Genomic DNA, 26,263 nt, shown 5'->3' with positions numbered 1-26,263 from the left:
AGCCACCATCAGCAGCAATTCAATTATTTAATAGACTCTGAAGCAGAAGTTCATGCTCATATCATCTGTTTTAGCTCAAAGGTATGATGATTCAGTTATTCAAATATCCGAATATAACCATTCTGCTCTCTCTTAAAGCTAAGTGGTTTATTCATATCAGTCTTCTCAAAGGCCACAGATGGGAAATATCCAAACAATCCTGGTATTGTAGGTTAATAAGAAATATATCTACCTGGACTTGGCTTTAGAGTTTAGATGATTGTGTCGCCATATTTCATGATCTCCTGGCATCATCAACGAGACAGCTAAGATACCAGATACTGCAGGCTATGTTCAAACTGTGATCATTCACAAGTTGGATCCTAACAAACACTTAAGTTGGATTTTAGTGACACGTTGTGATCTGACAGCCTACAAACACTGGCGTCATTCCCCTCCAGCTCAGTTAAACATCCAACAAACTACCAAACATCAAACATTAAACAGCCTCCGCCATTTAGAAAGACGATAAGTCTGGCAGACAGCAGCGATTCAGAGGAAAACACTGTTATAAATAAATTATTTTAGCTGGCTAGAATCCATGGTGCATTCCTCCAGAAAAGTCTATTTGCCTTAAGAGTAAGCAAAGTACTTTCCTGACCAGCAGGCCTGTATAAAACAGATGTGTGATCCAAAAATTGAACACAGGAGAGAGGCACACAGAGAGATTTATTGCGCAAGAGAAGCAACATCCCCCGGTGCAAATGAAAATACAGCCAAATAGCCTGGAATATGAAATATTCCAATAAACAGTACGCTGGCCCGGATACAGAAAACACTTCCAGACTACTCAAGAAAATCACAAAACCTCACATTCAGACCTACAGACATTTTAAAGGATGCATCCTCACATCCTCAAACCTCCTCTTGAAGTTACTCTCCATAGTTTCATCACAGCCTTCTCTCAAATTTCTTCAGTTACCACGACCTTATTCCTACAGCTCTGAAAAACACTATTGTCGAGCACATTTCCCCAGAAAAGTGCCTCAAGCCAAACTGCACTGTGCTGCAATGTGGATCCAGAAATGTCTAATATTTATCTTATCATCTCCAACATTTTCCTCTCAGACAAAACTCCAGCTGCACACACATTCTGGAGGATTTTAGGATCTTGGAACAAAGTGTTGTCAGTGACAGACATGACAAAGTAAATATTGGGGGTCTGGACTTGTTTAGCTATAAAACATTTTATGCTGTACTGGCTTCATGCTTTGCATGTTTAAGACTTTTTACTACAAATTACATCTACTTTACATCATTGCAAACCATTTTGCAAACTAGAAAGTTGAATGTAGCCTCCGTGCACGCATGTACACACACACACACACACACACACACACACACAGCGGTTTGCATATCAGTTGTGTAACTTTGCAAAACATATCTTCTGCAGGATCCCTCTCTCTCTCTCTTTTGTTTCGTTCGTTCGCCTGGAAGAGCAGACCAGACCAGACCACCTGTTCATTGTGTAAACTAGCATGACCAAAGCAAGCAGACTAACTAACAGGTGCTATATGTGTGTGTGTGTGTGTGTGTGTGTGTTGTTGTCCCCGCTGTGGACGTGTTCATCTCCTGGGCTCAGCACTTCTAAAGCCCAGCTTCGCTCGCACCCTCCCCGCCTCCCTTTTACCCCCCCCCCCCCCCCCCGTCCCTCATCTGCCACCGTCCTAAAATCTGCTGCTACTGTGGCACAGCTTGACACTGTGAGACAGGATGAAGAAGACAGCTGGGATGAGAAATGGGCAGAGAAATGTGCAAATGAATAGAAATGCAGCCAAATACAATCATAATTTTGGGTTCTCTCATCTCAAATGGAAAGAAATGGAAATTAGCGACCCGAGCAATCCAGACGTGATAGAATTACACTCCAGAGGGGAAACAGAAATGTTGTGATAAAGAACTCAAGTGAGTGAGGAGTGAGGTTAATCTGTCAGGACAGTGATGTAGAGGGCAATGTTTGTCCGAGCTGCCTTCTGGACTATGTTGTCTGTGTTTTTTCTTTTGTTGTTGTTGTTGTTGTTGTTGATGAAGACAGGTTGGAGTCAGGCATTTCATCGAATTTGAGCCAGTACTGAATTAATTATTGAATCAAAATCCTTTTGAATCCCTTATCGAAACTATTTAGGTCTAATTTCAAGCAATTTTAAGTGATTAAAGTAATAAATACATAAAGACAAACACTCAAAGAATTTAAACTCAAGTTTTGTCAGAGAGATTACACATCTGTAACAAAGAAAAGGTGACTAATTAAACAAAGGGAGATGAGATAATAGACCTTAACAAATGTGTGCACTGCCTAAAAACATACCACACCCAACAATCCACATTTACCCAGTAAGCATCATGTGCAGGTCCTAAAACATCTAGTTGCCTGCATAAAATATGTCAACTTAAAGATAAAATAAGACAAATTTCAACTGCATTTCAAATACTTTATTTCAACGTGTAGTAGGACCTGTTTGACATTGAACTATAGTTGTTTAAAAGCTGTTAAAGCATAAGTAACCTTGACATTATCTGTTTTTAACCTGGACATGTAGTCACCTTCTGACAAAAGTAACTACGGAGTGTGCAGGCCTGCATGGACTGCAAACACCCCAAACTGACTGTTACAACAATAAACAAGATCTCACACACCCACATCTACACATACACATACACCACGTCTCCCAAAGGATGCTGGCAAGTAGGACACTCACTCCTCTGGTTTCTCCCTCCAGAGTGTGCGCGCCTATAGTGGCACACTATAAAAAGAAACTGCTGTAAGAGACTGGAACTCGAATACCCCTTCAAACCCACTCGCCTTTTTGTGATTCACAACGCAAATGTGACATTGTGAAACAGTGACACAGCTTTTACTGTCATCGGTAGAGAAACGGCACCGTTATACCTTGACGTATTCATATGTGTTTATAGCGTAGTGAGACATTTCAGCTGTCTAACTGTTGTTGCAGGCTTTTCTAAAAAAAGTAAAAGAAAGACTTCTGGCTATTACAAGCCCATCTATGACAGCGCTATGTGGGGGCTGAAGTGCTTTGCAGAGAGGCGAGGATGGTGAATACTAGATACCTGCAGGTCGACAGGGGGGCATTCACTTCATTTGAGTGGAGAGAGAATTTAACCTGCTACAGTACAGCAGGTGACATGACGAAGCCCACCAGCGAGTGTAGACTATACAACTATTCAAGCCACACCGCTCTCACTCAGCATCGTACAGTATGACTCACAGGCCTGTGCCATATTATAATAACACAATACAACCCAGAATAGAATAGAGCAGCACTGCTGAGTAATCTGTGTGTGTATTTTTTTTTTTTTTTTTTTTTTTGCGGTGTGAAAATTGGGGGATGTGTTCAAGATGCCAAATATGCATCAGAATCTCCTGTGTTCCCCATCTGTCACACCCAACAGGATTTAGCATTAAAGGATCTAATCTCCTCTTCCTCTCCTCTGTTACATTCAAATGAATGCCCATAGGAAAAAAAAAACACACACACAGTAAATACAGTAACACTGCACTGCTTTACTCCCAAATTCATACACCCACAGCTTTCCTTCTTATTTGGAGGAGGATTCCCAGTAGAGGTGAAAAAGAAGCAGAGTGATAGAGAAAAGTGACAGGATTTAAAATTCAGCTCCTTCCTCAAATATTCAACAATAGGTTCACCAGACTGCAGGAACACCATATGCTCACATGTTGATAGGGGTGGAGAGCAGCACGAATAACCTGCTGTAGTGCTTATATACATGTGCTCCATTATCACACTAAAGATCCTGGTGATGGACTTTTTTCAATATTTTTAAAAACTGACTGCACAGTGTGTCTTATTATTCATTGCTCAGCTCATAAGTGTGACAAGTTCAGCCTTGTAAAATCATGATACAAGAGAGCAAATAATGATCAGCTGAAGATGAAGTGAAGGGCATTATGAAAGGAATCATGCAGTTATATTACAACATCATAAAAGGTTGTTAATGTCACTCCAAAAGAATTTAAGATGGCATCACTAGTCAGTTCCTGTAAAGCCGGTTTATTTTAGTCTTATTTTTTGGTCTTACACCATGCAAAGGCTTTCATTTCATTTATTTAATTTTCCAAAAACACAACTTTAGTAAGCTCAGAGCTAACGCAGATGATGTCAACTAAACACTTATGCATACGGTTGGGCAATATATCGATATTATATTGCTATCATGATATGAGACTAGATATAAGTGTTGTCTTCTCCTGGTTTTAGAGGAGTAAAGTGATGTAATTTTCTGAACTTATCAGACTGTTCTGGCTTTTATCTACTTAGTCATTATATCCACATTACTCATGATTATTCATCAAAAATCTCATTGTCACAATATCGATATCAAGGTCAAAAACATTGTAATATTTGATTTTGTCCATATTGCCCAGCCCTACTTATGCACACAGTCAAGCTGCTTCTCAGAGTTGCTAATGTAGTACAACAATAAAAAGTGTATGAGCGACACTTGAACGCCAGATCAGAAGCACATTTTAGATTATGTGCTTTTTTTGTGTAAATTAATCTTCTTTAAACATCATTCTTCATTCCTAATTGCTCAGGGATTTGACTGTCAATAACTGGTAAACTAGCAGTATCTCTGAGCTGCCAAAGGCTACATTTTGGGAAAACAAATGACTTTTTGGAACACAGTTTTGGACATGACAGAATTTTGGTTTTTGAGATTTTATATTTATTTTGTCAGGACTGAACTTTAAAACGGAACTATTATTAAACCATATTGGGCTCACGACTAACACACATTTTCATCCCAAACAAAACACATCGGTGTGATGAAAGTAGCACTTCTTTAAACTCAAAGGGCTGAATTTCATTCCGATTTCATGAAATTGTTGATATTATTTATAGAAAACAATTTCTAAAGAGCCGAGGTTGACCTCCAGCTGAAAAGTGAGCCTTGACACACGGGGCTGTGAACCGTCATGACAGGTTATGTAACTGTAAAAAAAAGACCATATCAGGTTAATATATGACAACAGTCTGCTGCTCCAGGTGGGGTAAGAACTCCTCTGTGCTCCCACTTCCCACTCATCACACCTCCTCCAATACAACCCAAGGTAAAACCCCAGCAGAGAAAAACAGCTGACTCACACAACGCCTCCCATCACCGGCTTCTAATTAAAAGACCCAAGATAACACAGACCATTTGGTGGATGCTTTAATCTAAAGAGCAATACAGCAACGAGAAACACATTTTTATCCCTGTACGCCCGGTGGGGAGCGAACCTCTGACCCCTACAGCGTCAGTGTCACAGATAAACCCATTGAAGTACACAAGACATTAATAATTCACATATAGCTGCATTGTTTTCTCTTTTGAAGTATCGGCGTTTAATAGTTTCATCCTAACTGAGCCTCTTGAATTAAACGGCAAACCCTCCGAAGGCATTCGAAGTGCTCGGCCGATGAATCTCGCAATTAATTTGCCAGTTTCTAAACAGAAGAAATGTTCATGGTTTAGTAATAGAAGCAACAGCTGTGTTGCTCTGCAATGCCGTCTTGTGGATATTGTGAGCTGACTTCACAAGCTTGAGAGGAATCCTGTCCATTAATATAATTTGCTGGTGGTCTTGCTGCAGGCCGTTGCTGGGCTCTTTTGTACTTGAACTATTATTATTACACAGCTAATTAAATTAGAAGTACCAGTTAGGTAAACATGGCAGCAACAGTAAAAGGTCTCACATGATTGTTAATAGAAATAGAGCCTGGCAATGATTCAGTAATTATCGTTTATTGACTTTCCGTGGAATCACGTTGCGTTATTTTTTGAGCATTTTTGTCATAATTGATATCCTATTAATGTGCTTATTGATATCTGAAAATTATTCTATTCGTTTCATCTCTAGATGGAAACACTGACTTTTGCAGTAACTGGAATTATCCTCCAGGTGAGTAATAAACAAATAATCAAGAGTTTCTCAACCTTTTCTGGCCCCTGATCCCATTTCTCAGCCCACTCGATTGATCGGTTAGTTGATAAGTACAGAAAATGAAACTATTTTCACAATCGATCGATCACTGAAGTCGAGCAAGAAAGCCAAACGTGTTGCTTTCAGCTTCTCAGATAGGAGGATTGTCTTATTTTCCTTGTCTTACATCATAGAAATTCAAACATGTTTTGGACTGTTGCCGGGACAAAACAACGACATTTGATACCGTTGCCATGAGCTCTAGAAATGTTTCCACTGGCGTTCACATGCATTTTCAGACCAAACATCTAATTGAGAAAATAATCTGCAGATTAATAAATAATGGAAATAATTGTTGGTTGCTATTCAGATACATAGAAACATCACCAAATGGAATAAATAGCCAAGATATTCAGACCAACTTAATACAGTATTTTTGTCAGACGCTACATCCATCTCTGTATCTCCGTCTCTTTAGCTTTGGAAACACCAACTCAGCTGTTTTGGGTCTTTTTTGGGGGGGTCTTCCCCCACCAAGACCGTTGACTGTGAAGAAGATACCTCCACACTGTGACTGTGTGTTAACTTCTCCGTAAAGAAGACGTGCAGCCTTTGGCCAGCTGTCCCCTGCAGGCTCTGGGTAGCTTGTTGCACTGCCTCCTCACCCCACACTGACAGGCTCTACTTTCCTCAGATAAAAATAGATAACGATGCTAACAGATGCACCAGCCCCTGTCTATCTATCTGCGCTCGCACACATATGCACACATACACTGTTACCCACCTATTCTTAAACCCAGAACATTCTGGAAGTCGTATAAAAAGAGATTAGGTGAGACAATGAGCGGCGCATTCTGAAAAGATCAAAATATGATCATGTAATGTAGGTTAACAACCGGAGATTCCTGCGCTCACAAGAGATTAAAGAAATCAATTACCAAGTTTAAAGAGAGCAACTATTAAGCGGGTCATGGCACATTCGGGGCGGCGCAAAAATAGTCAACTATATACAGAAGCGAGGCTTGGCTCTGAGATCTGCAACTACAGATTTGTCTTAAATATCCAGCGCCAGAAAAGCAAACGTGTTGAAGTGAAGAAACAGTGAAACCGAGTCGACACTCGAGCAATGAACTTGATGCTGAAACATCAGGAGTGGATTTCAGGCCAAGAGCTTAATCACCTAGGACATACTGTGTTTCTTTCCAGTTAAAAAAAAACAAAACATTATAATCCTTTCTCGCTGTTCTCATCACTCCTTATCTCAAAACTCCTCTCCAGCAGTCAGTGCAGGTTAGCCTTTCCCGAAAAGGAAAGTAAGCAGGACTCACCGTCCGCAGGAACTGAATCTCCTCCTCTCCCTCTCCCCCTTCTGCCATCCTTCGCCGAGGGTTATTCGCAGCTCCTCGGGAGAAAAGAGAAAATCCTTTAGTTTTCTCTCTTCAGGATACGGATTTTTGTTTTTATCTCCTTTGCCTTGTCCTTCCCTCTCTGCCGTCTCCCCGTTGCACCTCTCTTCTTCCTTCTATGTTGCTGTACCCCCCTCTCTCTCTCTCTCTCCTCTCTCTCTCTCTCCTCTCTCTCTCTCTCAATGTCTCTCGCTCTCAGTGCTAGTGTGTGTGGGTGTGCTGGAGGACAGCATGAGTCCTGTGGCTCTCACGGTGTTGTGAGAGAGAGTGACGGGAGGTGAGACTCTCCCCGGCTGCATCCCCCCCCCCCCCCCCCCCCCCCCCCCCCCCCCCCCACCCGACCGCAGAAGGGGAAGGGGAGGGAGGGATGTTGGATGAGTGAGGGAGGAGCAGGCACCTTGTTATACATTTACAACGCTCCCATCCCACCGTGCCACCATGTTTGTAGAAGTGGGCCACTCCTTCACACAGGCTGCTGTCCCCCACCCCCCCTCCTTCCACCACACACACACACACACACACACACACACACACACACACACACACACACACACACACACACACACACACCTCCCTCCCCTCCTTCCACATGTCTGAGGCTATAAAAGGAATGGGGGGTGAGGACTCAGTAGCCTTTAGGGAGTGAGCAGGAGCAGATGCACACACACACAAACACACACCTTAACTCTTCAAAGTGAATAAGTCAACTGCACTGAACAAAAAACCCGCTTCTGAATCAGGTGTATCAGCTGCTCTGCATCCAAAGGGAGCTATTTGGAAAATCCAGATGTCTGTATCAATCGGTTGTATCAGTTTATGTTATGATATGCATTAACAGATGTACAGCATGTGAGAAAGGAAGAATGTGTGGGTGCGGTTTGATCTAATTTGACTGATCCTGTCAAAAACTAGCATCAGATTCAGGTTCCGCTGCGATTAAACTCTGATTGGTCAGTGTACAGAAATACTTGACTTCACCTTTTTCCAACACAACACCACTTTAAACACATTGTAAACCAATGAGACAAAGCATGAATGCAGGAATCTTGAAACTTTGGCAAACAGGAACATGTTGAACATGCAGGACTCCATCAAAAGCTGCTTAAGAAAAATGAGTTGACAGGGCCTTTAATAGATGTTTCATTTAGTAACGTGTCAGAAAATAATCCCAAATACCCACCTCAGGTTTCCAGAGCCCAAAGTTATGTTTTGAGATTGTTTATGTTGTCTGAGCAGCACTTTTAAAACCTACTGGGATTCAGATATGATACAGAGAAAAGCTGCAAAACTTGACATTTAAAAGCAGGAACCAGCGAATGTTCGGGACTTTTGCTTGATATAGACTTTAAAAGATAAATCTTTTAAAATGTATTGTTGTGTAAATGAATAATAACTAATAACAGGAATAGTTTACAATGATCATTTCAGTGTTTTTCAGCAATTTAGACCCTATAACCACAAAAATATGCAGTTGTAAATGATAAAATTCATGTTCTTCCTTCACCAATCTAGTAATCTTAATTTAAAAACAGCCTTTATCCTGGAGAAACTTAAAATCTGTTGGATCAAAGCAGACCGCAAAATATTGCTTGGCACATTCAGTGATGTGGATACTATTTATGCTTTCTTACGGTCCGATCAATAACATGATTAGAGGCTTTGCACAGACATTATGTCAGGCTTTTAATTAGCTCATTGCACTTTCACACTTTCCCGTAATATTTCAGATTTTATGCTTCATTTTATGCGTGTGCAAAAGGTCTGAGGTGCACTAAGAACAGTAATTAATATGTTTTAACATCACCATCAATTAAGTGTGGCATGTATTAAAAAAAACCCCCCAGATATTTCTGTGCAGCCTCTGTAGTGGCAAAAACAAAAAATCTGTGTAGTGATTTAAGGGACGAACCTCTCCTGTGTCTTGCTGACTGGGCGTGAATCCAATAGGGCCATCAGCTTCACCAAAAGGAAATTATCCATGTGATTATTTTTATGTTACAATGGCAGCAGCATCAATCTTTCCTTCCTTTTCCTTCTTTCTCTCTTTTTGGGACTAATTAACAGAAAATTGATTTTTTTTTTTTTTTTGATAAATGATTCATTTAGTGATTTAATGATTAATGATTAAGCATGAGGATTTGCGGCTTTTCTCTGTTTTGGTTGTATATGAAATATATTTGTGTACTGGACTGTTGGTTGGCTGTAACAAGCTATATGAAGACGTCTCCTTTGGCTCTGGGGTATTGTGATGTTTTAGCATTTTCCCTCATTTTAGAGATTAATTGCAGCCTCGGTTGTAAAACATCCATTTTAATTTAACAGAATACTGAGTGGTGTCCATTCAGCTTCCCTGACAGCCTCCTTACAACTTGAATAAAATCCCTTTAAGTCTTCTTTTAGCTCTCAAGAGATATTTTACTAAAAATGTCCAACACATTATGGATACACAATGTACCAGAAAATATTTTTGCAAGACTCCTAACTCGCCTAATCACAGGCCTAAAATGTTATCACCTCATAATTATCATCAACAGCTCTTGCAGACTGATGCATTCCTGAAGGAAACGTTGGATCTGCATGAGTGTCAGTGGCACACCCCTCCTGGACATAGCAGAGATGCACCAGACAGAAAAGCTGGAAGTCCAAGCGGAAAAAAAAGCGCATCATACACACACTCACGGTGAGACAGTGTGACACATACACATATCCTTACCTCCTCAGTCTCCATCTGGCATCCCTCAGCATGCTCTTCTTCTCGCCCATCTCCCACTGCAGCAGCAGCTGGCGGCGGAATAAGATGTTTTGGGACGCTGCTCTCCGGGATATAACTCCTCCGTCCAGCGAATAAAACGGAGGAGAGGTAGAGGAGGAGGAGGAGGTGGTGGTGGTGGTGGATGATGAGGAGGTAATACGCCACTGAAGCAGAAATAATATGAATTCTGGGAGTATGAGTCCTGATTCAGAAGTGACCTGCTGTTGCTGTTTTTTTTTTCTTCTTCTTTTTTTTTTTTGCCAAATCATGAATCCGCCTCTGCTTATATGCAGTTGCGGCGCCGAGCCTGAAGGTGGCGACATTGTACAGAGATTTGGACTCAAATAGACTCATCAAGAGTCTGCAACAGCTTTTAAAACGCTCACTGAAGAATCCCAAATAACAAAGGTAAGCCTGGATTGAAGCTGGAATGCTGTTTAATCTGCTGATTCCTTCAAACATACTTAAAATAAAAGGAGGAAAATAAAAAAATAAGCTCCAGAAGACGATTGTAACTTAAAGGGCCAGTATGTAAGATTTAGGGGATTTACTGGCAGACATATTGGCAGAAATGGAATATAAGTTAATACTCATAAGTAGGTTTTAATTAGCGTATTATCACCTGAAAATAAGAATAATTGTGTTTTCGTTACCTTAGAATGAGCCCTTTATGTCTACGTAGGGAGCGAGGCCACCTCCACGGAGCCTGCCATCTTGCACAGCTATGTTGCTACAGTAGCCCACAAGGGAAAAATACTGGCTCTAGAGAGGGCCTTCCGTGTTTTTCGCGAATTGCGCGGCCACCGTAGGTTCTCCTGCACGCTTGGAAGGGGAGGGAAAGGGGAGTGTCTGTTGCAATCTACAACCTCACAGCTAGATGCCACTAAATCCTACGCACTGGTCGCTAATGTTAGTTACATTAGCGTTACTTTGCTGACAACACAAGTTATCAAACAAACTTGTCACGTAAAACAATAATTCATATTTCTTACAAACATATGAGTAAGTTTTTCACACTTTAAACTCCCCCGTTCAGTCTTAATTTAACACAAAACCTGTAAGATAAGCTATGAATTACCGCTTGTATTCATTTCGTTACTGTTATTGTAACTAAAGTGACGTCAATACAGACAATTTGAATCACTTCAATCCTTAACCAGAAATTAGAAAATATTTAAAACAAAAATGAAATTAACACACTTGACACATATTAGTCACAAAACTAAGCACGTACAGGGGGGTGTCATTAAGACCACAGTGGCGATGCAGCAGCTGTAGTGTTGAATAATAATTTTCTTTTTTTTTTAAAAAAAGGCGGCTGGCTGTTCTATTTTTTTAGTGTGCGTCCTCAGATTTACCAGCAGAGTTGACTGCAATTCTTCCTGTTTTGAAGAGCTATTGCTTAAGATTACAGTAAGATTACAACATTGCCAGGAAATAGCATTAAATACTTTTTGTCCTCTGTGACATCTCCATGTACCCTCTTCAATGAGCCACTTTCTAATGCAAATCAAAATGCATTTTTAGGTGTTTTGGACTTGGCATGCAAGGACTGCAGGAGCCCTGCTCTGTGTGTCTTTCCCTGCTATTGAATGCCATATCGCCCACTCTCTCTGCCAGCCAGTCAGCTTCCTGCAGCAAAGAAGCCACCTCTGCAGACTTCGGGCACATTAATGTCCTCTGTTTGGTCGCCTCTTCCTCTTGGTGTGTTCAAACAGGGATGCCTTTGAGTCTCTCTGTCCAGCTGCACAGCTACATTCACAAGCACAAACACTACCTCCCTGTGTAATCACTTGCCACCCTGAGAAATGACAGAGGGAGTAAAAAAAAAAAAAAAGAAAAAAAAGAAAAGAAAAGGAAGAAATCAGGATGATAGACTTGATTTGGGGGACCCTGGAGACCCTGGACCAACAAATCTAGACGGGAGACACGAGTCAGGATTTAACAATGTTATCAGACAGCTGATGAATTCTTTTCAGGAACTGATTCTTTTGCCAAGTTCAGGCGATGTCCCTGAAAACTGCATGAAGATTTGACGTTAGGTGTGGCCTATTTTTTTTTCTCTATGTTGATGTTCTGAAAACCCACATGTCGCTTCCTGGAGTACTGATGGTGCTCAGATGATTGCTCATCACTATCTCCAACTCTCCTCCTCCTTCCTCTATTGGTACTGTGTTCATTATTCTGTCTGTCTCTCTCTCTCTCTCTCTCTCTCTCTCTCTCTCTCTCTCTCTCTCTCTCTTTCTCTGTCTCTATCCTCACCCCTCCCCCTTGGTGCGTGCACACACACACACACACACATACACACAGAAACTAATGTGAGTTCCCCTATCTGTCAGACCCAGTTCCTCCATTTAAGATGCTGACTTGTTTATGTCGAAGGGGCAAGTGAATGACTTTTGTTAGGCTTGCATTGTACTTTGAAGCGTCTGTTGCGGATTTTTTCTCTTTTTAACATGCCTGCTTTATAGCAGGTGGAGGGGCATGAAGTCTGTTTTGTTGCTGATTTGTGGTTGATAGACATCTTCAAATAGCAGAGAGAGAGAGAGAGAGAGAGAGAGAGAGGCAGGTTGACACGCAGAGCGGTTAGATAAGCAGCGTTTAGGCGTTAAGTCTAGGAGTTTAGTCTAGTCGATGACTGGTAAGTGGGTAGCCCTCACCCCCAGCAGCTCTCTGTCCTGTGCCCGCTCTTGCTGTCCTGGGTGCAGACACACATAGAGGACACACAGAGGAGGAGAAGGAGGAGGAGGAGGAGGAGCAGGGTCAACCATGGAGCTGTAGAGACACGCTCAGATGCCCGTGGGAACACCAGTGGAGGAGGAGAGCCGCCGCGGAGAAGAGCTCTGCAATGAACAAGACCAAGAGGTAATTAAAAAAAAGAAAAAAGAAGAGGGTGCATCAAAACTGAGAGTCTGCTGCTGCTCAGACACACTTGCAGTTCAGTTTCTCAGCAAGTGTAGGTCTAAGTATGTGTCAGCAGCAGGCGTTCGGCTGCAGAGAGATGTGTGAACCTTGAGGTTATATCTGAAATGCAGTGTGGTTTGTGTGAAAGCTCTTGACGAAGAGGAATGAGGGCATTTAGTTTTATTTTCCGCTCAGCGCGTGTGTGTGTGTGTCTGTGTATGTGTGCGTTTTCTGCTGTTTATTTAAATCAAGGCACTGCGCATTGGAGACAGAGAGTATGTGTGTTAAAGGACAGGTAGAAGACGAACACACACCAGTCACACACTCGCACACGGTCACAGCTAATGTGTTTGACCTGCATATCAGCGAAGAATATCAACTTCTCAAATTATTTGTGTGTACTGCACACAAGCAAGCCCTGACATTCAACAGTTGTGCGTGCCTGTTGAGTTCTGCCTGCTCACCTTTCCATGGATATCTGTTCCGCTTTTGCATTCTGTCCAGTTAATCTCTATTTACATGTCAGTTCATTGATATATTTTTTTTTGCATTAGATCTTAGATACTGTTTTAGAAACAAGCCTTAGTAACCTTCATTGGTACTGTTTTACTGCTGTAGTTGTGACCACAGCTCTTATCAGATTGCCTGGAATGAAAGAGTTATGTTGAATGTTATAAGTCAGAGATGACGTGTGATTAAGCCACCTGAGTTTAAGGTGGGCTGAGGTGGATGAAGTGGTCTCGTTACTGTACATCCCCTTCAGTGGGTAGAATTAACATATGAGTTGAGGAAAAGGTTTTGTTAAAAATAAATACAAGGAAATAATAAACACACTTTGTCAAAATGAAACTTAAACATCTTCGTGGAGCAAAAGAAAATGAAATGTATCTATCATCAGTCAGAAACAAAAAAAGAAGAGGTATGTGTTCAGGTATAGTTTCATTATCTTTTGATTTATGGCTGCATTTCAAACAGTTTATACATCTTCTTCCTTACAAAACAGATGAAGAGGTTTGCTGCAATTTCTCTAAACTACAATGGTTGGTACAGTGGCTTCATGTCGGACCAAACGGATGAATGGCTCATTGCAGTAGATGCATCCCCCTTGATGCAGCGGGGAACAAGAACGCAGGTTGTGAGAGGGAAGAGAGCGAGAGAAAAAGAGCAGCACACAAACAAGGCCTTCAAAGGGCCCTGGCTTCAATTAATCAATTAAGGAAAGAAAGAGAGGAATTTGCATATCCCCCCGCCAGTGTGAGAGCGAGAGAGGGAGAAGAGGGAGGTTGGAGAGGGGGTTGGAGGTGGGGGGGGGGGGGGGGGGGGGACTGGATCTGTAGCCAGGAGTCTTGACATGGATGGGAAAGCGAGTGAGAGGGGGATTTCCAAAGAGTAAAAAAAAAAGGAGAAGCTGTTTCCTGAATGGCTTGAATAGAGCAAGGATGAAGAAAGAGGAAAAAAGTGGGTGAAGCAGACGGAGGTGTGGAAGAACTTCCTAAAACGAAATCAGTGATATGATAGACTCAGGGCCAAGTTCATTAATATTTAAAAATCTGACTGCTTATTAGGGCTTTTTGCTCACTGTCGTGCACATGAGGATTTTCTTTTTCACCATCATGTTTTAGCAGTCGTGTGTTGTCATGTATCCGCTGTTTAATATAGAGGAATACGTTTACCCGAGTTGTGTATATGACTCTTAGGAAAAGTTGAATGCAAATGCCCCAACAGTGTCCGATTGTGTTCGGATTTGCATGAAAGTCCACCACACTCTGATTCTATTTACCAACAGCGCTCAGGTCTCTTCAGCTTGCCAGGCTCATTATACAGTTAAAAAAAAAAAAAAAAAAAAAAAGAGATCATTGGCTGCTGTGCTGTGCATTTACCTGCTCAGCTCATTCAGGGGGGGAAATTCCCTGACAGACGTCATGACATCAATAACATTTCCCCATCAGCACTTCTGTTTGTAGTAGCGAGTGTGTCTCCTCATATGAGCGACGGCTCTGACAGGCAGAGCTGGATTCACTCTGAGTCAAAGGCAGAGATGACAAGTTGTAAAGGGCACTGAGATAAGAAAACCGAATAAAGTAAACAGTTACAATGATGTTGAAATGATTCGTTTAATAGTTGAGAGTTAAATGGACATAGAATTGATCATTTAAGCTTTTTTTTATTTTAGTTTATTTACGACTTAATATTTACTAACTCATTAGTTTCACATTATAAAATACAAAAATGTAAAAATAAATATGCATATACGATGCATGGATGAAGATATTTACATACTGTATATGTATTACAGGACAAAATTTAAAAAATGAAAATGGGAAAAGTCATTCATTGAGCAAAAATGGAAAGCACCTGTTTCAGCTTCTCTAATCAGAGGATTTGCTGCTTTATTCTGTTTATATCATTGCAAAAAAATAATTATTTGGGGTTTGTTGGTCACACAAAACAAATGCAAACACACAATTTATTTGCATTTTATATTTTAACCATTTAATAGTGGAAATATTCATTAGCTGAAGACTTAGAGTCATATATTAATTTGTACAAAGGTAGATTTGAAGGAGTCCAGTGAGGCCTAATGGTAGTTTATACTTCATCATCAAAAAAAGTGTTAATTTGAAATTGCTAGGTTTAAGCTAAATGTCATATTACTGTTGGAGGGAGATTAGAAAAACAACCTTTTTTTCTCTTTTTGCTTGATTTTTTTTTTAAAAAAGCTTTTTGATATTATTTCAAGGTTTCTGAAATGGGGGTAGGATCATTTTATGGACTCACAGAGAGGTCGAATCAGGCTCCTCACCGTAGAATAGCTCTCAAAGGTACGTCGTGTGCTGTTTAGTGTTAGTGTTTGGGATGCAGTAGCTAGCTGGTGTAATGAGGCAACGGCACAATCTGAATCCAGTCATGGCTGAGGGAGAAATGTTGCGGCGTGATAACTGTGATGTCTGGATGGAACAGCACGTCCAGGCAAGAGAGCAGCTGGTGGTATAAATACACCGGTGAATGTCACCCCGTTCACCTGTATGAAAGTGTGCATCCATGAGTGTCCGTTCATGTGTTGTACATAAAGCAAACCCGACGTTCTTGTGTGCGACTGGAGTGTGGATGCATGTGTATGTTGAGCAATGCATTGTGCGTGCGTGTTTGTGTGTGTGTGTGTGTCTGTGTGTGTGTGTGTGTTGAGAATGAGAGTGGGCTGGGGAAATGAGCCACGCACACAAACACAGGTTAAGAGAAGGGGATGTAGGTCTGGTCATTCAGGGAACTTGTCGCCAGTTCTCTGAACTCACACAGTTTCCTGGTAATGTCGTCATATTAGCTGAAATATAGCGACCGACAAAGTTTCACAGCATTTCATGCTGCACACTGTTTCTACAGATTCAATAGGAGTCCAGGACAAAACCTGACATTCTCTCTCTTAAAAGGAAGTAGATGCACTGATTGGGTTTTATTTAAACGTTTATTTCAACCTTGGTGTCATTTAAAATTTGGCAGTAAGACTATGGCTCAAACTCTGTCCTTCAACTCCTCTGCAAAACTGAACCAGTTTAAATCTAAAAAGTATGAGAAGAGTCAGTTACTGGTTATTGTGAAATACCATCAGACATTGCTAAACTGAGCCCCTGATCTGAAGAGGAAGCATTGATCGCATCATGAAACAAAGGAGTCCCCTTCGTCTGTTATTTTTAAACGCATTAAAATACACTTTAAAGCTAACCGCACATTAAGACTTAAAAGCTTGTTTCCATCTGACTTTCAATGGCTCAAAGTTCTTTCGTATTTCCAACAAGAGCCAAATCAACACAGCTTCACTGTTGGGTGTGGCCAAAGGTGTGAGAACTACTGTCAACACTTTTTAGCACAGATTCCTTTTGAAAGCCAAAGGAAACATAATCAGCATCCTCCTCCTCCTCCTCCTCCTCCTCTTCGCATGTTGCATACGCTGTATCTATGAGCTGTGAGGAGTTCACTGAAACCATAGAAACCTTATAAGAAAAAAAAACAAAGATTAAGAGAGATTAAATGTTTAGCAAAGGCTGAACTGTTTCTTCTTTCCTCTTTGCAGGCCTCAGTGTTCAGTTTGTCATTTGACTGCGAGAGGTAAACACAGGGTGCGTTCACAGCTTTCATACATTTATAGATTTTTCTGTCAACAGCGAGTAAAAAAAAAAAAAAAAAAAACAACAGCTTGCAACATGTCGCCCAGTTTTTACATGCTGTCATACATTTGTTTTGTGTAGCAAACACAAGGGTGTTTGCAAGCAAGGTGTCACATGGCAAGGTGAACACATATCAGGAGCTGAAAGGAATTTTCTTTCTGAGGTAATACAAGGGCTTGCACTTTAGGATTAGATGTGTGACGTATCGTTGTACTGACCTCATCCAAAGGTGATGTAATATTGCATTTTAATGAAAAGTAAAAGCAAGATTTTCAGCCTGATCTTCACGGTGCAATATAGCTTCTCCTTAAAGTCATGAAGTAATATGACAAAGGCAATGACTAACAGAAATATTGTCGCTCTCATAATGATCGTCCACTGAGCAAAACCACTTAATATAGACAGCAGTTTGTAAAACTCATGCAATGAGTTATAGCGGCCATTATGATTATAGTTAGCTTTTGCAACTAATTGCATATTAATCTTTTCTCTACTGGCTATTGTAGCACTAAAATGAGTTTAAAACTACAAAGGCAGGAAGGGATGTTGGCACTCGTAACCAAAGCTGAGAACGAATGTGCGTCAGAACCTTTGAAAGCACAGAGAAGTAAATATACAGAACACCTGTCTCTAGCTGGGCCAATTTTCCCTTCTCCTCATCCTCAGGGGGTCATTGTAACCACCTCAATAATCCAAATCTGTGACCTATTTGACAAATAATGAACATTTTTTGAGACATTTTCTGGACTGTTCTACCATTATCTGTGTGCCTGGTGGCGTCAGTGTTAGTAACGCAGAAAGCAGCGCATTGGTTTGCAGTTCCTCTGTCTGTGCACGATGGTTCAGACAGCTGCAGCGTTGTAGCACAGCTTATCAGATGTGGAGAGCTGCGTTTCCTCAGAGGTTGACCTGCACTACCTCACCACACTCTGCTCTACTTATTTCTAGGCTACTTATAGTCCCTCTTTGTGTGTGTCTATCTGCTTCTCAGGAAACCCAATGTGGAGAGCTCTGGTGTGCTAAAGAGCAGGAAGCTGGTCCAGCGGAGGAGGAATACATGTCCCAGTCCTCAGGACATCAGCCGGGCCCTGCAGAGCCCCAGCTCTGCTCCCAGCGCCAGCGCTGCCAGCCTGGATGAGCTCATACATCGCTGCCTGAACTGTTTTGGTCAGTCTCTGTCCCTACGTGTTTGCATGTGTTCCCAAAGTTTGTCATGTGTCTTTACTGCAACCAGGTTATATAAAAGAGGGATGAGGGAGAGTGAAGGGGGAATCCAGGGTGAGAGAGACAGACAGGGAGGGAGGGAGACAAAGGGCAGTCTTATACAATCAAGCTTTGTTCTGTTGGGCTGTAGAGACCAGCCAGCTATTCCCATGCACTGTTTAACCATACGAATATCTCTCCTCTCTGTCTCTCTCTCAGTGGCCTCCCTCTCTTCATCGGTCAGTCCACCTAAATCACAAAAAAAACATGCCTGGATACCACTAGTGGTACACAGCATGTTGATAGTTTATGTTTTATTGGCCAGTATTTTGAGATATTCAATTGTGAGAGTCCAGTTAGAGACATTTACCAAGACCGAATAGCACTTTTTATGTCCCATTATGATATAATGTACAATGAAGAAAGATCTATCATATACCAAGTAAATTAGAAGGCTACAGCTGACTATTACCTACTATAACTCATACAGGAGGGAAAAGGTTAGCTGTCATTTCAATCTTAAAACCCACCTGAGCTGCATATCTTTGAGTTTGACAGTAGAAAACAAACATGAAAATATAAACCTCCACTCATGCAGAATGACTGAAACGTACTGAACTGCTCGATCACTGACTCACGGTGCAGCCCACAGTTGTTGTTTTTTTGTTATTGTTGTTTTTAACCACATTAATCCTCCTTGTGCTTGCAGATTTAGAGGGGAAGCATTCCAGCCCCAGAGGGTCCCAGCTGGTCCACATGACCCTGATGATGCACAGTTGGGTCGTGCCATCTCAGACGTTCGCCCAGAAACTTCTCACCCTATATCCTCCACTGTCGCTCAGTGCGTTACTCCGGTCCCACCGGTACACTGCTCCCAATCACATGTCCAAACTCATTAATCAGATCAGGAAACAGGCATGGCTTTGTTTTTTGTTTTTTTTTTTCATTCCTTGTCAGCAAAGCAGATTTGAAGTATATACCCCTGCTGGTGTTTAGTGTAACGTTGGGCCATATCTGCACAGTGTGTTCAGATCCTTGACTCTTTCTCTCACCTATAAGGATTGTCCCTCCGACAAGAGAGGGCTGAGGCGGGCACAGATCTGCCACCTTGTCAGGTGAGTAAGGGCAACAGGCGCATGAGCGTATTGTATGACGGAGTGTGACAGAACTGGTTATCCTGCTTTATTTGCGGGTAGTAAACATATGTTCTGTCCTGCTTCGTGGCAAGGCAGTGGATCAGCCAGTTCCCAGCGGTATTTGAGGCAGACCCCCTTCTCGAGCAGACCATGGGGGACCTGTGGGCGCTGGTACGGTCAGACGGAGAGGAGGCGCACTCGCAGCTCATTGACACCTCCTGCCTGTGAGCCATGTTTTCATATAATTCACCATCATGCCCTGGAGGAACTGTAGTTTGCATATTTGAACTAAGACACAGACATGTTTTTTTCTATAAATAGAAAATTGACTTTTCTATTTCTGTCGCTTGGCTTTTTTCTTTTTTTTTCCCCTAGAAGCCCTCATGCAAATGTATCTCAGGCACCCTCGCCGTCTGTGAAGAAGAGGAAGGTGTCTTTGATCTTCGACCACATGGAGCCTGATGAGATGGCTGAGCACCTCAGCTACCTGGAGTTCAAGAACTTCTGTAGCGTTTCGGTGAGTTCAGCGAGCAGCAAACACTCAGTAGGCGAAATTGCATAACATGAATATGTAATAACACGCTTAAGTGGCTGATTGCCAAATATATTGCTGATGGCTGATGAAGATAGATGATACTGTATCAACAACTTATAGATAAAACATTATATCACAGCTAAAACAGAAACTAAAGTAACCCTTTTATCTCCAAGTTTATTTGAAAAGTGTACAAAACCTGAGGTTAAAAACTGTAAAGCGCTGTCAGTTTTGAGTATCTTAGTGTTTCATGCAACACAGAGACAGTTTTGAATGAGTCAGTACGAAAGAACAGGCGTGTGACAGTACTAAACAGACTTCAGTGGTGTCACGCAGACTTTAAGGGCCACGCCATCCAATGACTTCAGTCTTTTTAATCTTTGGTATTACTAATAAGCCATTTTTAATAACTGAGTTTGGATTGCCAGATTATGGAAAATCCCTTTGATTAGTGTATAATATCAACTGAAGCAGAACTTAACTCTTAGCAAGTTCAAGCATTTCATCAGAAAGATTTTACTTATTAACGTTTACATGGTCAGGGTCTCATGTTGTTGAGCCTGTGGTAATAATAATAGTAGATGTTGGAGAAATGTTGTCTATTCCAGTAGAAAAGCAAGAGAAACAGTTAGGGGTTACAACATTTTAAGAGCAGTGCTAAACTGCAGCCACCTGTTGACCGCTGCTGTCTGATCTGCCAGTTCTTGGACTACCGCATCTACGTGGTACGAGGCTCGGTGAGGGACAACCCTGCTCTGGAGCGGTCGGTCATGATGTGTAACGGAGTCTCCCAGTGGGTCCAGCTGATGATCCTCAGCAGACACACAGCCCAGCAGAGAGCGCAGGTCTTCACCAAGTTCATTCACGTGGCTCAGGTAAACTGGATGAAGGATCACAAAAAAAACTGGTTTTTATTTAGCTGCCAAGAGCTTTACTTGTTTGGGGTTTTGTTTTTTTTTGGGGAAATGACTTCACGTGCTCCTTCATTACTCACAGTCAGTGACTCTGCTTGTTCCTCCGTAGAAACTTCGAGCTCTGCAAAACTTTAACACTCTAATGGCAGTAACTGGAGGCCTCTGTCACAGCTCAATCTCCCGCCTCAAAGACACAGCTAACCTGCTGCCACCTGACATCACTAAGGTACGTTGAAAGTTATATATATAACTATGAGTCAGCCTCTTCATGACTACCTCACCACGAAGTTATGATGATTAAACGTTTCTTTCTTGAATCATCTTCCTTCCTGAACTTTGACATTTATGGCCTCTGTCAAATTCATTATCTTCATATCATGTTTGATCTTTTTTTCCCTCTTTTCCTCTTTAACCCAGATAGTTATGATTTTGTTAGTTTCACCTGTCTGTCAAGATATATCTCAGTTTAGTGGTATTTAATGGCAAATTTTAGCTGTAACAACGAAACTAACAGACATCCTGCCATGTGTGCAGGTCGCAGATATCAATTTAACTTCATTTATTCTTGTATTCGTTCTCTCATTTTAGTTTCTTTTAGAATTAAATTAGACTTAAACAAAAATAACACTCTTCCCTCCTTAAAATAAATAATTTAACACATAATTTCATGAAAGGCCATCAGTCAGTGAATGACATCCACTACTGTGTTCTTAAAACACTGAGATTTGTATAAAATTTGAGCATAATTCAAAGGCACAAACAAGAAACACCTAGTTATGTTGTCTCAAAATAATGAAACAAGACCATGTTGTTATTAATTATATATATGCTGGCAGAAATGCATTTTATATGGAATATTGTTTAGACCAAATGGTCTTATTTGATGACTCAAATTTGTTTATCATATTCTTTTATGGTTACATTAAAGGCCCTGAGTGAGATGACAGAGCTGCTCTCCTCGCGGAGCAACTACAGCAACTACCGGCGGGTTTACAACGAGTGCAGCGGCTTCAAGGTGCCCATCCTCGGTGTCCACCTGAAGGATCTGATCTCACTGAACGAGGCCCTGCCGGACTACTTAGACGAGGAAAAGATCAATCTGAGCAAGCTGCAGCACCTGTACAGCAACATCAACGACCTGCTGGCCATTCACAGCTGCACGCCGCCCTTCGAGGCCAACAAAGACCTTCTGCATCTGCTCACGGTATGAGACAGAAACAAGGACATGAGTTTTAAGGATTCAGATAAGAAGATTCAACGAGGAACATCTTAAATTATGTTCTTTTAATGCTCCAGCTCTCTCTAGATCTATACTACACCGAGGATGAGATTTATGAACTTTCATACACCAAGGAACCCAAGAACCCCAAGATTCAGGTCAGCCTTGCACTTGTTTTAACCTTTTTTTTCACAAGGGGAGGTATGTTTGTGTATTTTCTGTGGGTGTAACATGTCAAAAACAAAAGCACAACTACATCAAAGTTATCCACATCAAAGTAATGTACGTTAGGGAAACGTGTCATGTGGTGGGTGTGCTCTTTTTTTCTCCTTGTTTCTCACATATGCAGTGTGTGCATTTCTTGGTTCCGCAGCCTGTAGCTCCAGTTAAATCACCGGTGGTGGCCGAGTGGGGCTCAGGGGTCACCCCTCGGCTCGACCCTGACACCATATCAAAACACGTCAAACAGATGGTGGATGTGAGTACTCAACAACCTCCTGTCTTTCACTTCCTTAATTACTTAACCAAAGCAGAACTAACAAACTGCTCCTTAAACAAGTGAATTTCTGTTCTGCTCTGTTGCCCCCTGCAGTCCATAATGAAAAACTACGACCAGAACCAGGACGGCTACATTTCACTAGAGGACTTTGAGAAAATAGCAGCCAACTTCCCCTTCTCCTTCTGCACTCACGAAACTGACAGGTGAGGAAGCTGCAGACATGCACAAAGGCTTCTCATCATGACGTGGCTGCACAACAGAGAGAAAAAAAAACACGAAACAACATGAATTGTCGAACTGTTTGTACAAACGTCAACTCTTACTCATTTTTTTTTGTGTGTTGCGCTTTGGAAAATTTTTCCTGCACAGGCAGGGACAAATCAGCCGTGAAGAAATCACCTCTTACTTCATGAGGGGAATGTCTATATGTGCTAAGCTGGGCTACAACTTCAATGACGCGCATAACTTCCATGAAACCACATACAAACGGCCGACGTTCTGTGATATTTGTGGAGGCTTTGTAAGTATCCGTTGTTTCCTTTTTTTGGCTATATATAACCACATCAAACTGTGATATCACGTATATATAATATCTGCCCTCTTGTAGCTGTGGGGAGTCATCAAACAGGGCTACCACTGTAAAGGTAAGATCATAAAAACAAACATTCACCTCTTGCTTTGTCTAACAGAGTATACATATTCATGAGCAAGTTCCATATAAAGTCAAAAGTTAAAGGGTCAGTTCAGCCAAATTACAAAAAAACCCCATGTTTTCTCACTAACCCCCAGTGGTATTTAGACATCCAGATAATCATCTCTGAGATTTCTGCTGCCACTGAGGTGAAGGTTATCTGGTTTATGGTGCTCAAAGCATTGAAATATTAGATCTGAAAGTCAACTGATCCTTTAAATAGTAATGCTGACGTTTTAAGTTTCAACATTTTCTCTCTTTTCTATCTCTAAGACTGTGGGATAAACTGTCACAGACACTGTAGAGATCTGGTGGGAATGGAGTGTGTGAAAAAGCATAAAAACACAACCGGGTCCTGCCCGTGCACCCCCGCGCCTGACTCAAGAACCAAGGGCAACAGCTGGAGTACGTCGTTTCTCTGTTATATACAGTAGACACACAAAATTCCCTGTCTGTAAAACAACAGTGAACCCAATATACTTATGTCTTATGTTCCCTGTCAGGTTCAGAGGAGGAGACCTTCGTTTTCCCCCAAAGTAACGAGACAGAACACAACAAGGGCGCCCCTCTTTGGAAAATTAACACCAGTGATTCAACGCAATTGGACCGCTCCACTCAGACAGATCCTGGCATATGGACACCTGAGAAAAGGGACAAGAGGGGATTCAACCACAACTCTCTCGTACACGCGTCCCCAGAAAGAAGGGTGAGACGCAGCATGACTACTTACGAGGTGATCATACAGAAAGACAGAGTTTGTTTACCTTGTCTACCCTGTGATCCTATTTTTAGGTCACAAAATGCTCAGTTAGTTGTAAATTTGTCTAAATCTGATGATTGACTCAATGCGAGATCCTGTTCCAAAGGTAAAGAAACTAGACAGTAAGGGTTTCAAGCAGTTGCAGCTGCTGCTACTGGAGCTAATAAATAATCAAGTCAATCACCAATATTATACACCAGGAGTATAAGCTCACTACTTTGGCCTCTCCTTGCTATAATGTAGTATTTTCACATGGTTGTTGAGGACACACTAAAATCTGTAGTTCACATTTCCCTGATGTACTAAAGGCAAGATTCAACTTGTAGACACTTTTGCCGTTACAGCCCAACCACTTAAAGCCACTATGTGTGTAATCTTTTTATCATTGAGGCGTCTTTCAAGTTATTCTTGTTGTCAGATTTTTGCCTGTCAGGAATTGTCAGGAATTATAACTATTTTATATTATTACAACTGTGTTTATTATCTGTTTATACATCACCCTCCACTTCTGGGTGCCCACAGGAGGAGTTATAAACACTTTTATCTTGCTTATAACTACATTATAATGTACGCATATCGTGCAACAAATTCTTAAAGTACCTTATCTGTATATAAAACTAACTTTACATCTCAGTTCAAGTGGTGAGATTATATCTTTGGTGATTTAGGTGAAACAAGCCTTTATGAAAGCTTTCGTATTAGAAACTGAAAGGGGGGGGTTGGGGGGGGGGGGTTTCCCACAGTAAAATACAGCTTCTAACTAAGTGGTAGAGCGGTTTTCTTGATGATAAATGTGCGGTAGAGCGGTTTTCTTGATGATAAATGTGTCTCCCGTGTTACAGGTCAGAACGCTGCCACAGAGGACTCGGGGCTGCTCCATGCCTGTTTCCTTCCTGCAGGAGAAGATGGAAGAGCTGCATCTCTACAAAGACAAGAGCAGAGAGCCGGACTGACCACGTCTTCTAACGCCCTCCCCCCCCCCCTCCCCCCTCCCCACACACACACACACACACACGGACAAATAGAGAAGACACCGCCATGTCTCGGTGACTGGTGTTGATCTGAACTGAACTGATGAACTGAGAGTGTACCAGCAATGATAAATGGACTGGATATATGGCTAATGGTTTTGCCATGTTTTTAATTTTTATTTTTGTCAACCTGATTAGATTGACATATTGTTTTAGGTTTCGAACATCTGATTTCCTATTTGTAATTTATGAACACCTCATCTGTTTCTAGAACAAGTGCCTTGGTTCTCTGGTGCTAAGATTCCTCTCAACCTCAAACCATGTTGTTTATGACAACCTACAGACAGACAAAAGGGTTTCATGAAATCCTACATATATATATATATATATATATATATACGCATAATAAATCCAGGGTAGGAAATTAACACTAACCACCTCCAACAGATTATTAATAATAACTTTGGCAGCTATATTTGAAAACCCTGCTCACAAGTTTGGAAAGTAAGCCAGCACAGAATCCTAAAAGCACAATTAGTTTGACTTAGGAACAGGTGATATGATGATTTATATAGTATATATATATACCAATTTCCAACAAGTAGATATTACTATACAGTTTATAAGGGATCTATGCCTTTAGTATCTTGTTGTATTAGGCAATGACAATGTTGCAAAACACTGAGCAGGGCTTCTTTGTGGCAATATTGGATTTACTGAATTTCTCCATGTATGTGATGAGTTACCTTACATTGTCAGGAATTTAATTCACTGGATTAATTAGGCATTTTTAATTTCCAGAAAGTTATTCAGCATTATTTATATTACTACCACTCATCCAACCTCTTCTTTGGCTGGTCAATAGTTTAAAAAAGGAGCTTGTGAAGTCAAAACTCATGATCCACTGTGACTACCAGTAGAAACAGTTTATTTCCTGCCCTGACGACATTTTTGACTTGCAAATGTTTTCAAAAGTTCATTCAAGGTTCAGCAGGACTGCACTGGAACTATGCGTAAGCTCCAAAATCAGCAATTACTTTTTAGAGATTTGTTTTTATGTTTTTGTTCCTTATCCACGATTTCAATCTAGTTCAAAATGAGAGAAATACACCAAGAATGACAAATCA

General features: G+C 41.3%; 2 protein-coding genes and 1 long non-coding RNA gene across 5 annotated transcripts in view; 1 reads left to right on the top strand and 2 right to left on the bottom strand.

The window, feature by feature from the left end:
* ryr1b (ryanodine receptor 1b (skeletal)) overlaps positions 1 to 10,191 on the bottom strand; it is a 78,483-nt gene extending 68,292 nt beyond the window's left edge. The window contains exons 1-3 of the mRNA XM_042413806.1: positions 10,103 to 10,191; positions 9,904 to 10,023; positions 7,312 to 7,385 (exon numbers count right to left, since the gene is read on the bottom strand). Coding sequence (XP_042269740.1) covers positions 7,312 to 7,359 — 48 coding nt within the window. The 5' untranslated portion in view covers positions 7,360 to 7,385; positions 9,904 to 10,023; positions 10,103 to 10,191. The remainder of the gene's footprint in view (positions 1 to 7,311; positions 7,386 to 9,903; positions 10,024 to 10,102) is intronic.
* Positions 10,192 to 12,899: 2,708 nt separating this feature from the next.
* Positions 12,900 to 16,149, bottom strand: LOC121898597. The gene is made up of 3 exons (XR_006096518.1): positions 15,824 to 16,149; positions 14,926 to 15,066; positions 12,900 to 12,984 (listed from the first exon to the last, which is right to left on the bottom strand). It is a non-coding gene; the product is annotated as an uncharacterized LOC121898597 (long non-coding RNA).
* rasgrp4 (RAS guanyl releasing protein 4) lies at positions 12,928 to 26,263 on the top strand. 3 transcript variants are annotated; one of them, XM_042413810.1, is made up of 17 exons: positions 12,928 to 13,006; positions 18,200 to 18,375; positions 19,121 to 19,232; positions 19,464 to 19,526; positions 19,640 to 19,771; positions 19,923 to 20,064; positions 20,784 to 20,957; positions 21,106 to 21,222; positions 21,925 to 22,200; positions 22,293 to 22,373; positions 22,589 to 22,693; positions 22,808 to 22,917; positions 23,084 to 23,234; positions 23,322 to 23,358; positions 23,679 to 23,810; positions 23,909 to 24,111; positions 25,008 to 26,263. In XM_042413810.1, exons 1-17 carry the CDS (start codon positions 12,990 to 12,992, stop codon positions 25,116 to 25,118), a joined length of 2,139 nt encoding a protein of 712 aa, XP_042269744.1. In that variant the 5' UTR covers positions 12,928 to 12,989; the 3' UTR covers positions 25,119 to 26,263. The 3 variants fall into 3 exon arrangements, with proteins under 3 accessions (XP_042269744.1, XP_042269743.1, XP_042269745.1); XM_042413809.1 differs by having other exon boundaries at positions 23,909 to 24,138; XM_042413811.1 differs by lacking the exons at positions 12,928 to 13,006; positions 18,200 to 18,375; positions 19,121 to 19,232 and having other exon boundaries at positions 19,470 to 19,526; positions 19,644 to 19,771; positions 23,909 to 24,138.

This window comes from Thunnus maccoyii, chromosome 6, assembly GCF_910596095.1.
Source record: "Thunnus maccoyii chromosome 6, fThuMac1.1, whole genome shotgun sequence".
NCBI classification, from domain to species: domain Eukaryota; kingdom Metazoa; phylum Chordata; class Actinopteri; order Scombriformes; family Scombridae; genus Thunnus; species Thunnus maccoyii.
The sequence above is the reverse complement of the archived record's forward strand: the minus strand, read 5'-3'. Positions and strand labels throughout refer to the sequence as shown.